Here is a 12384-nt window from a genome sequence, read left to right as displayed (position 1 = left end):
AAGTGCCGCTTTTGTTCTGCATGATTTTACACTTGTAAGTTACCGCTGAGTTTCAATCTGGATCTTTGTCGTCTGTGTCTTTGTGCAGCTACCTAGACAGCCTAGATCGGATTGGTGCGACAGACTACCAGCCGACAGAGCAGGACATCCTGAGGACCCGAGTGAAGACCACGGGTATCGTCGAGACACACTTTACCTTCAAAAACCTCCACTTCAGGTCAGTGACTCAAAACAAGGAGCACACATACAAGTAGATGCCGTTTCCAGTGCATCCAAAAGGAACTCTGTAATTTAAACAAGTGTCTATATTTATGATTCTCTGACTTTTTAATGGGATCTGGTTCAATTAGAGTGAGGAGCTGTGGGAATGGTGACAGAGGAGGGGCATGTTGGGAGGGTACCAGGAAAGGGAAATGAGAGAGATAAGATGGGAGGAGTCTTGTTCTGACTTCAGATTTAATTACCATGTTTCTGCCCCTCTTGTGTGCATATGCATAAATGCATTAACATATCGACAGGCGGAACACAAAGCGGAAACGGTTAATAAACTGTAGACACCAATTATTTTTCTGGATGGATGCACTTGGCAACTGATGTTTGTCTCAGTTTTTCTTTCCTTTTCTGACTCAGTGTTTCTCATACACACACACACATACACACCCTATATATTGTTTGTTCAGATACACACACACACACACACCCTATTTATTGTTTGTTCAGATACACACACACACACACACACACACACAAATACACATGTCAAGTCAATTTAAACACATAGAGAAATATTAGTTCTGCTGAATGATGCTTTCCGCTGTTTCTCTTACAGTTGAGTAGGCGGTGTGCTGGGTGTGTTTTGTTGAGAAGCCTAAATATTGTTAGTTCAATTGCTATTACTGGCAGTCAGGCAGTGTGTGGGAAGCTCCAGTGTTCTCATACTGGGTGTAACCCATCAGCCTACCTACCAATATCACCCCACATGGTAGTGGATTTTTCACTTTATTCTAAACCCCACATAAATACATGAGGGAGCGGTTATTCCCAGCTTATAAATGAAAAGGTACATATTTTACAGAAGGTCACAGTCCTATAACTTGAAATGTAGTGTATTGTTCCCTCTCTGTGGAGGCCAGCACCAAACATTGCATTTCACATTGTCTGATGACTCTGAAGTATCTGAAATGGACCTTTTAATAGAGAGGACAGTGTCAGATTCAGAATACAATAGAGAAAGAGGGAAAAATGAATCGCCTTATTCGTTCATCACTGTACACGCACTCAGGGTCATGACAAAGCATCACGTAAACCCCAGTGATGCTGTATTTTTAGAGAGACTGACTGAGCTTCTCAAACACAGAAAAAGACTAAATAAAATTGTAAAAAGGACAACAGTAAAGTTGAAGTTAACTGTGTCAGAAGAGAGAGAATAGGCCCGGTTAGGGTTAGTATCTATTAGTAAACCATCCCACAACTGAGTTTGCTTCCAAACTCACTGTCACACCACGCTGGTTAAGAAAAAAAGTTCATCAACTGAGATTAATTATGTTTTATGAGTTCAAATGCAACATCCCTGATTAGAAAGTGAAGTTATATTAGAGACTTGTAGACCACTTGTAGACTTGTTTTTTATTACACGTCTGTCTCTCTGTCTATCAGGCTGTTTGACGTGGGAGGTCAGAGGTCGGAGAGGAAGAAGTGGATCCACTGTTTCGAGGATGTCACAGCCATCATTTTCTGCGTGGCACTCAGCGGGTACGACCAGGTGCTGCACGAGGACGAGACCACGGTAAGGACAGATGTTCCTGCGTGTACGCTCGCTCTCACCCCCCCCCCCGTGTCTGCCCCCCTCCCTTTCTCACAGATGCTTTTTCTCTGTCACCGCGTGGCCTTGTGACCCATTTATAAATATTGGAATACACCTTTAGAAGAAAGTGTATCAAATAGCATCACAGTTGTGTTGTAATGCATCCAGGGTGCTTTTAAACAATCAAGATGTGGGACAGTGTGTTTAGTAGTCCCTTAATGCATTCTGACACATACTCTACAGCTATGATATAGATAGACTATACACTTATACAGCTTGTAGAAAGGAAATGTAAGCTGATATGTAACATATGGTGTGGGTTGTGGTGGAGTGGTAAGCACTGTCACCTTAAAGCTAGAGGGTTCTGGGTTTATACCCACAGGCTGGTTGGGGCTCTTCTGTGTGGAGCTCTGCCCCTGCAGATTCTCTCCAGACACTCCAGCTTCCTCCCACAGACTGAAAACATGCAGGTTAGGATAACAGGTGACACTAAGTTGCCCGTAGGTGTGAATGTGAGTGTGAATGGGTGTCCATCTCTATACATGTTAGCCCTGTGAATGACTGGTGACCTGTCCAGAGTGTACCCCGCCTCTCACCCAGTGTCAAATGAGATCAGCTCCAGATCCTCTGCGACTAGAGGAAAATGGTAAAGACTATGGATGAATGGATAGATGGAGGATGTTTCATTAGTGGCAGACTCACAGATAGACTTATCTACTCATGTACTTTTTTCTGTCTTGTTTTGCATCCATATCGTTATCTGATATTGCATATATAGATATATATATTTACACATATATATATATAATACTATCAGTGCTAGTCTACCTAACATGAATCTAAAAAACAAAAAATGGAAGTCTATGGTGTTTCCTCTATATCTCTTTTTAGTACAATCATCTTCCTCTTGCTAAAAAACAACAAACTAATGAAGAGATTACAGATGAAAGCCAAATTCAAAATACTTGTTGGATGTTTTTGTTTAACAAATCATGTAACAGAGCAGCTCTCCATCTCTGGTAAGAACACTGCTGGATGGTTTCTATGCAAAAAACAAGGGATTAGTGTATTCCCAGGTTATTTTTCTGTATGCAAATCCTCCTTTCTTGCATTGACACTGCAAGCTGAAGTAGCGTTGTGGCTAAAATCAAATACCCTGTTTTAAATAATGGGGAAGAAGATGTAATTCAAATTTTGTATATCAGGATGCTCCAAATGTAAATTATGCTGACTGTAGATTCTCAAATATACATTAGGTAGTACAATAGGTGTAGAAAGCACCCACAAAGTGTTTGTGATTCATTTTTATGTCTTATTTTCAAAAGGAAATTAAGAGTGCAATCTTTAATAGTAATAAAAAAATGCTGTGTCTGCTACTTTCCAAAAAGTAGTTGAGCACACTGAAAAACTGGCAATGGTTGAGTATTTTAGGAGCTTTGGAAAGCAAGTAAAGATTTATGTGGCAAATGGCTATTGAAAATAAGATTTTAATAAAACACTTACACAATGGCAGTAGCTCTTTGTTTCATCTACAAAAGGTCAAAAGGATGCCATGTAACCTAAAACAAATAAGCTGATTTGAATGCACAGTGCCGGCTCCTATTTATAGGCCTGAAATACATCCTCAGAGAATTCCAGGCTGGAAAAATTGTGTTCGGTAGCTGTTCTATTTATGCAGATGGTATCAAGCCCCCCCTCTGAGCATGGAGCACCAAAAGAACATTAGACGAGGGGGAGGAAACATAAAACATGCTCTCACTTAAAGTGTTAAATATCTGACTTTATATAATTAGTGCGTGGTGGTTTTTATTGTTCTCACAGATATCTGTAGACTATGTAAGGTCATCACAGCAACAGTAAACATCATTTCCATCAAAAAGCGAGGGGAGTATTTCTCGACTCAGCGTTTCCAGTGATCACGAATCACAAATGGAGAAATCTATTGAAAAATACACACTCACAATACCTCAGTAGAACAGAGTTGTTTTAATAGAGCCGGAATTATGAGATCAGCACTAACACAGCCCACAGGTAAAGTGCATGTGTACGAGGAATGCATCAAACATAACAGATTTATATCAGCATTAGTAGCAGCTCTGGTATTATTTTGTTTAAATGTCAGAGAAAAAGGGTCTGATCAACATTATGTATAATTATTATTAAAGAGCAAACACTAGTGTGGGTGTTATAATTACCAGGAAAATAAACAAATGTTTTTTATGCGTATGTGTGTGTGTGTGGAGCTCCTACGTCCTCTGTCAGTTCCACTACCGTCATTCAGAAATAACAAGTACCTTACACAGTGAAAAATATTCCAGCCCCTCACTAATGGGAGTGATAAAGTGATGCATATATCCCATATGAGCAGTTCATTAAAATCACTGATACGCCATAAATGTAATTATAAAGGCCACTTTTTCCCTTAATACTAATCTCGTCTGGCCTGAGAGAATCTAGAGGTGGATTTTTTTCTTTACCTATTGTAGTTTAGATATTGAGTAAATGATTTTCTAACACACTAAAACACCTGGACACACCATACACAAAGGTGCTGTGTATGCTGATAAATTCTGGCTGTGTTGATAGTCATTAAATGAGGTGTAGACCTGTCACCATAACTACTGTTGTTAGACGATATACTGTCTCAGAAATAATCGAGATAAACCATATTATTGTCATTTGAGGATCATTATATACCACTGATATAATGATAATATAATAGCATAATAATGCAAGGGGAGGTGGGGGGTGCAATTGGAGAGTGGGCGCTACGGCCCTATAAAAACACAGACTACCATTATGGGTCAGGACAGAGTTATTCACCTTTAATTCCATATAAGCGGTGCTGCTGCTTCTAGACTCCATTCAGGACGTACACAGTGAGGAATGGAGGACACTACTTGTTTAGCCAATGTGACATGAATAGCCTCTTAGCTGCTAATGTGAAGTGTGGCAATGTTGAGGTAAAAATAAAAGATGAAAGTCATGTCCATGTATTATATGAGGAGTCTATATAGACATAATGCTGTGGATAATTACATTATTGTACAATAAGTCGTAATTATTGTGACAGGCCTAATCAGGTGCAAACCCTTCACAGCTCTACAGTATATACATCAGATTCTAACTTGGTGTTTTTTCAGAAATGTTCTAGAAATGCATTGCAGTGTAAATACAGTATATGATGTAACCATTTATGATGCCAGACAATGTAGATTCATGACTGACAAAGTGTTCTGCTTTCCCATTCTGTTTTTTTATTTTATTAATTTTGTCTTTCTATCGTCATTGTTGTAATTTAACCACACAGACCACATTGTGTGCCTCTGGCTGCAGATTATTGATGCTGAGTGTTCACATCGTGCCACTCTGCTCCATCCAGACAACAATATGATTACCTGGAGAAGCTCTCTCTCTCCGTCTGTTGGCCTTTTGTTGCCATGCGTTTGAAACAGGGCCCCTGCACACACATATACAGAACAATACATACTACTTCTGCTTCATAATTCCCTTCTTTCTATTCAAGAACCGCTTGCATTGTGTTCTTCTCTGCCTCTCCTTCTTGTTTCCATGAAAACACACACGCACACACACACACATTCTCTTGCTACTCCCTGGTTTAACAGCCGCTCTGTGTGAAAACTGTCTAAATACTTTCTTTTCAGCACTTCAGGGGTGTGTATGTGTGTAAGGGGTTTTGGGGGCGGGGGGGTAGGTCGGGGGTAGCCGTACGAGGGAAGCGGGGAGGGTGTGTCCCTTGCATTTTCTGTTCCTGTTCCTGCTCTAAGCTCCGCCCTGCAGCATCTCTGGCTCCTTCCAACTCCTCCTGTCACTCTCGCCATCGACTGTCCTCTCTAACCAATCAGCAGTCAGATCTTCTACAGATGCCCCACCCACAGACAGGTATGAAACCTCCCAATAGGTTGGTAGACTCACCGAGAGTTGAAAGCAGTGCCTCTTTTTGTTTGTGAACTGAGGGACTTTACTGGCAGTTGTTCATGTGGTTGCATGTTTGCGTGTTTTCAGTCCAGTTCATCAAATGTCTTATTGCATGATATCTCTCTATCTATTTATTTATCTATCTTTCTGTGTCAGTTTTTTGTGTCTAATCACTACATTATTCATCTAACATATGAACTATTTCAACCTCTGAAGTATGTGAGGTGCTTTGCCTGAATCTTCAGTACTGTACTACAGTCTGATTGGGTAATGGACCCCATCAATCTCCTGTTCTTCACTCCCCTGTCCTGAGAATCATCCACAACCAGAGAGAAACTGCTTTCAACTTATTCTTAAATGGAAACTGTTTTCTTCACTAGGCACTTTGTATTCAGTGTGGACGGATTTCTTTAACACGTTCAAAATCAGATGAGAGAGTTTGTAGATGACGTCATTGTTTTTTAGGACACGTGACAAAACCATTTTAGCCTCAGGTTTTTAGAAGGTTATTTTCATACAAAGGCTTTAGGATATGCCTCAGGTCATAATGGTTTAATTACATTATATATATTACATTATAGAGCAGTATATAGGTGCTCACTCTAGAATAAAGGCTTTCAATGATCTACTAACATTAAAAGGTGCCTAATGAAGAAAATGATTAAAAACCCAAATTAATTTAATCTTGAATGATTAATCATATTTTTTATTGATCAACTGAAGTTACAATTGTAGCTGCTAATTTACATTTACATTTTTTTAGTGTTTTTTCTATAGCATGTATCCTTTAATATACCCTGTGGAGTTTCCATTGTACACATTGTGTTTTTGAAAATCTGTACATTTGTTGTCTGTCACCAAAATGCATTGTGTGTATCCAGCCTAAAAATTAAAGGTTAAGTTAGTTTGAAACATTTACAAATCTTTTAATTTAAATGTGAGTCTCTTCTTTTCTTCCTCTGTTGGTTTATTTCTACTTTAATAATTAATTGCCTTCACGAAGTGTCGCTGCTCTCTGCAGCTGGCACAAATGTATATTACATAAACTCCTGCTCAGAGTGAGTAGGTATGTCCTCAAGCACATGCTGCTCAATGCATGGACAAAACATAAGTCAACAACACCACTAGTGAGTGTGCAAGTGTCTCCTGAACACACTCGCATTAATGCTTGAATGCTTATTTTGGCTGTGGATATATATGTGTGTGTATATATAATAGTGAGCCTGTTTAACTCGTGTTAATGTTTCCCTTGCAGAACCGCATGCACGAGTCTCTGAAGCTCTTTGACTCCATCTGTAACAACAAGTGGTTTAAGGACACCTCTATCATCCTCTTCCTCAACAAGATGGACCTCTTTGAAATAAAGATCAGCAAGTCGCCACTGTCCATCTGCTTCCCTGAATACACCGGTACATATCATATCCACGTGCTGGAAAAGTACACGTTCATCACCATTCACCCACCCCCACACAACATTCTGCACACTTCCAGGTCTTTATGTGTAATCTGGGGCTTTACTAGAATATATTTGCATGATTTACAGTAAAAAAAAAAACCTTACTTCCTTATTGAAGTGAATGGGAAGGTGTGCTAGTTTTTTATTTAGCTGATTGTGATCTGTGATTACACGCTACATATCATTTTACACGCCTGCTCTCCACCTTACATGGTCCAGTGGTTCATAGCATCCAATTACAATATTTATATGCTGAGTTTCAATTTGCTGTCCCTTTTTAAAGTCTAGTCATCAGCATGGTTAAACACCTTAACTGTGAATAAGGCTTTACTGAAGCCTTATTCACCAAGAGGCAACTCCAGGAGAAATACTAGGGGTAAGATAGATGATGAGGGTCAAATATATAAAAATAGGTGAAGCCGTGAAAGAAACCATGAGTGTTACCAGGAGTCCAAACAAGAGCGAGACAAGAGGAAAGGGTGCGGGGTGGGGGGAGGGGGTGACAGAACGTGAGAAAGGCAGAGAGACTGACAGCATGTGTTAAAGTGTGAGAAAAAAATCAAAGCAAGACTGTGGGAAAGCAAGATGGAGAGAGACCAAAACAGCAAAGACTGTGACAAAGACAGAATTAGGATTCCAAGCTCGTTTCCTCTCCTCTTCTTCTTCTCTCCCCCTACCCCGCTCTTCATCCTTCTTTTTCTTTTTTTTTACGTGCCTGTTCTGATGAAGTTGCAGCTGAATCGGACAGACGAACCACAGTGCCACTAATGGCTGAGTGCCAGAGAGATCTCAGCCATACTTAGCCCCCAAAAAATAATGACTCCAATCACGGAGATCTGACTCATTCCAAAAAAGTGGTGTAATAAATCAAAGCTCTTGATTAAATCTACTACACACTATACTTTTTCATTACAAGCAGAACTAACTCTCATAGATAAGACTGGACTTGAACCAAAAGGGGGTGTACAGTAGATTTGGCTCTTTTGTAAAGATGAATTAGACAGTGTGAGTAATGGTTTTGGCTCTAGCACCTCGTACCTGTCACAGTGTTGTACCGTTGTTGTTTAAAGACTACGATGAATTGGCAATATTCTGACATAAATTTTTCCTTCACGTCTCATTTGTCCGTCAAAATCACCATTCTCATTTTGTCCCCAAAAAAAAAAAAAAAGTGGCCCCACGTGTCACATTTATTACAGCTGGGCTAGCAGTAAGCACACCGCAGAGCACACCTCAGCAGAACGTGTGCTGAGCAAGAGAGTCAAAGGTCATGTTTTTTAGAAAATCTCTGAAAATAGTGCTGATACAGTACAGAGAGTGGTGGGACAGCTCACTCATATAAAAGAGTTCCAATGACAACAACAACATAACAAAAAAGCACATTCATCCCAATTTAAAGCTTTTAAACCTTCACAACACTCAATGAATGTCATCTGTTCTCTCTCTCTCTCACTTTCTCTCTCTCTCTCTCTCTCCCCACAGGACCAAACACTTACTTGGAGGGAATAGCCTACATTAAGTCTCAGTACGAGAGCAAGAACAAGTCGCCCAACAAAGAGGTCTACTCCCATTCGACCTGCGCCACAGACACCAACAACATCCAGTTTGTGTTCGACGCCGTCACCGACGTCATCATAGCCAATAACTTGCGGGGGTGCGGCCTCTACTGATGACGCGGCTCGAGTTTAGCAGATAGATGAAATGTTTTCGACGTGGTACGGCCCTGGTGATGATGATGATGATGTCATTACACAGCCGGCTGTTAGTCCAACTTGACTCGTAATTGATGAATTCTTTTGGTCGATTGGTTGGTTGCTTGAGACGACTTCTTTGAATCCTTTTTGTCTTTTTTTCACTTCCTCCCATCTGAAGTGCAGTGCTGCTGTACTTAATGTGTGCGTGTGTGTGTGTGTGTGTGTGTGCCTGAACTCCAAAATCTATCACTGCAGAAAGATGCACAGTATCTATAATGTTGCCTTTATTCTCATCCTGAAAAGTTGACTCTTTCAGGATATACGGTTCTAGTATAAGATGTAAATGTACATACTAGTAGTGTCTACTCGTAGAACCAGTGGAGACTTCTACCTTGTAGTGTTTCTATTTTTTTTTTTTTATTTAATTTTAGTTTTAGAGAGTAAATGAACGGCTTAGTCACATGAAGTGCTGATGTTAAAATATTTTGTTCAGCTAGTTTCAATCAGGTCCAGTTGAATTCACTCCATTTAGATGAAAGAAGAGATGTTCTCTTCAGATTAAATTACGTGTTAGAGACATGAAAGTGTTGACAAAATTATGTCTCGTACTGCCAAGAAGAAACTGAAAGAAAGTGTCTAGTGGTAATGAGCATACGGCCAAGAACCTTTATTGCACCCCCCCCCCCCCCCCCCCCTCTTTCTAACCATGCTTCAGCAAACTAGCTTCATTACTTTGTATATGTTTTAATATTTGTTTTGTTTTCTGATGGAGCACTTACCCATGAGCTTTTCACTGCAGCACATCTGAATCACTGATAGTAAATACATGACTTCATAGACATTATGAACTCAATCATCATAAATAAACACAGAAAAAATGGAATCATTTTGAAATGATTCAATAAAGTTACCATTCTGAAATATGGAGTTAATATGGAGTTAATATGGAGTTAATCATATCATAGCGTGTGCTGAGCTTGCTGATGAGTGAGGGTGGAGAACAGTGAACAGTGTAATCTGGTGCATTTTGAAAATGACTATAATGAAATAAGTTATTCCACTTTTTATCAATTTGTATTTTTTTCAGTGTTTATTCACATGATAGTTTAGTTCATAATGTCTTTATTCATTCAATGTTGTTGGTTTGAAGGCCGTGTTAAACATGATGCCTCGCTAAACTTAACAATTCAGCAATTAGTTGAAGTAGAAAGGTCCGGTTAATAAACTAGTGAGCCTCAAGTCAGCTCCCGTAGAGCAAAGCCTCGCTACTTTAAAACCTTTTTGGAGGAGAGGGATTATCAGAGTGGACTGATGATACTGAATGTAATGAGAACAAAGATAATCCCAATTATGCTAAATGAATATTGATTTATAGTCTCATCTTTTCTTTTTTTTAAATTCACATCTGGCTGAATTTTGGATCTGTGGCAGTTTGGTGACTTTGGTCCAATTTAAATTGAAAAATGATCACATTTGCTTTCCCATTTTTAACATCACTAGGTTTGTTTCCATCTCCCTGTTTTAATTGAGAAAGTTTTTACATTCGGTTGAGGTGGAAAAGTTTGCAATTCAATAAAAGCAAAACATGACCATATAGCAAAATGTGACAAATTGTGACGGAAACAGATATAGTGAATAATTCATGACGTACGTGAATCATGTGGCTTAGACGTCTGCTCCATTAAAAAGATGGAGACATTGAGTAATACAGGAAACAAACATTTCCAAATAGTTCATATTTCCATCATGTGTTCTACATTTTTATAACATTGACATGTGCTTCTTTAATAACATCATATTGTTGTGCACTCTTCTTCTTGGGCTAATGTTGGTGATGTATATTTTGACTAACTCTAAATATTCATAAAACTGCGATTGATGGAAATATGTCGGCTGGTCGGTGGAATTAATCAGAATAAATGCTTTAATTACTCAGATTTATACGGATATAAGTCGAGGATACATTTTTACAGAAAAAGAATCCAAAGAAATATTTGATGTCATTTGACTGAAGCGATGGCCACAGTGATAGGTTCTTCAGTTATTTTGTTGAATAGGATGTGGCGTCAGTCCAAGTTAGATCATTTCTTTGGAAGCGACGTAGCAGGCTTCCATACAGCAGAGCTCAAATCTGGTTGTTCCATTTATATCATTAGTGCAAAGTCTCAGCATGTTCATTGTAGCCTTGGATGAATTTCATTCTGGGGTAGTATTGGTTATTTTTGCTCCAACAAAAGAATGTAATTGAAGTTGTACTTTGGATCCAATTTAAATAGATGGTTAGTGAGCAGGTTGCTGTTATTGCTGGAGAGTGTGTGGGAGGGGGCTGCCATCATCTTTCATCCCTTCAGAAGTCACCTCTAGTCTTATTTTTAGATTGATTTTCCAGGCTCTCATGTTGCAGCATGCATGTGTCCACTATAAAATCACTTTACATGAAGAGCAACAGGAGGTTGTGTGCTGACTCAACCAGACAATTCCCTGATAATGCTTCAATGGAAGCATTGATTTCGTAGGGCCCTGGGGCCACATCCATTGTGTGGAGCAGCACAGTGTAATATCTCAGTTGTCCACCACTCTGCTTCAATAAGGCAGAGGTGAGCTTTGAAAGATTGTGCGGTGGTGAGTACACACGGTCCTCTGGGATTTGAATGTCAACCTGGTGGTTATTGTTTTACCCCAGACGTTTTTGCTTTCTGCTGGTCGAACTCCACTTCCTGCTGGTTGCCAGACGTCTCCCCAGAGCTGCGGCAGGACAGAGCTTTAATATACTGCACAGCTCAGTTGAAATGAAAATGGATGTGTGAGGTTTTTGTTTTTGGGTACCAGTTTCAACGTCAGCCTTAAAAAAAAAAACGCCAGAAAAAATACATTCATTCACATATCATTAGCTTTTATCTTTATAAGAAACAGTTTACAGCTTCACATTCAAACTGAGCTTTGTTTCTTTGGGACTTCTGTTGAATTGCTTGATCTGAGTGTGTTTACAGCTTTACTGGTATGAGCTCTCCCAGAGGTAGACAGCTTCTTTATTTATGTATGAGCAGGGCATCTGCTTTATTCCACTCATCTCTCCACACTCAAACAGAAAAGGCGTTTCTCCACCCTCTGCTCAAAGCATTTTTTTTAACAGGTAGATGACGTCTTCATCTACCACATCTGTACCAACTTTTCCTAATTAGAGACAGAAAGCTGCCTAAGGCTGTTGATCAGCCTGTTTCCTGTGTGTGTTTCTGTCTGTGTCCTGTGTGTATGTGCGAGTGTGTGTGTGTGTGTGTGTGTATTGAAGGACTGTATAGTTACCTACATGTGTGTCTGTTGAGGAAAGGTCAGTGTGTGCATGCATATGTGCTTATGAACATGTGTATGTGTTGTACGAGAGACAACATCAGCCCATGGGTGTTGTGCTGAAGTCAGTATCTGTGGATTAATTACCCAGAAGGCATCTTTCTACCCTTTCCACACACACAGGCCCTCAACACTCAGTTACA

The 12384-nt window shown here is 39.7% G+C and overlaps 1 protein-coding gene across 1 annotated transcript in view; it reads left to right on the top strand.

The window, feature by feature from the left end:
* LOC128358665 (guanine nucleotide-binding protein G(o) subunit alpha-like) overlaps nt 1-9265 on the top strand; it is an 80632-nt gene extending 71367 nt beyond the window's left edge. The window contains exons 5-8 of the mRNA XM_053319012.1: nt 89-217; nt 1657-1786; nt 6999-7152; nt 8682-9265. Of these exons, the coding sequence (XP_053174987.1) occupies nt 89-217; nt 1657-1786; nt 6999-7152; nt 8682-8869 (601 nt within the window). The 3' untranslated portion in view covers nt 8870-9265. The remainder of the gene's footprint in view (nt 1-88; nt 218-1656; nt 1787-6998; nt 7153-8681) is intronic.
* The last annotated feature ends 3119 nt before the right edge of the window (nt 9266-12384 follow it).

Source organism: Scomber japonicus, chromosome 5, assembly GCF_027409825.1.
Source record: "Scomber japonicus isolate fScoJap1 chromosome 5, fScoJap1.pri, whole genome shotgun sequence".
Classification (NCBI taxonomy): Eukaryota; Metazoa; Chordata; class Actinopteri; order Scombriformes; family Scombridae; genus Scomber; species Scomber japonicus.
The sequence above is the reverse complement of the archived record's forward strand: the minus strand, read 5'-3'. Positions and strand labels throughout refer to the sequence as shown.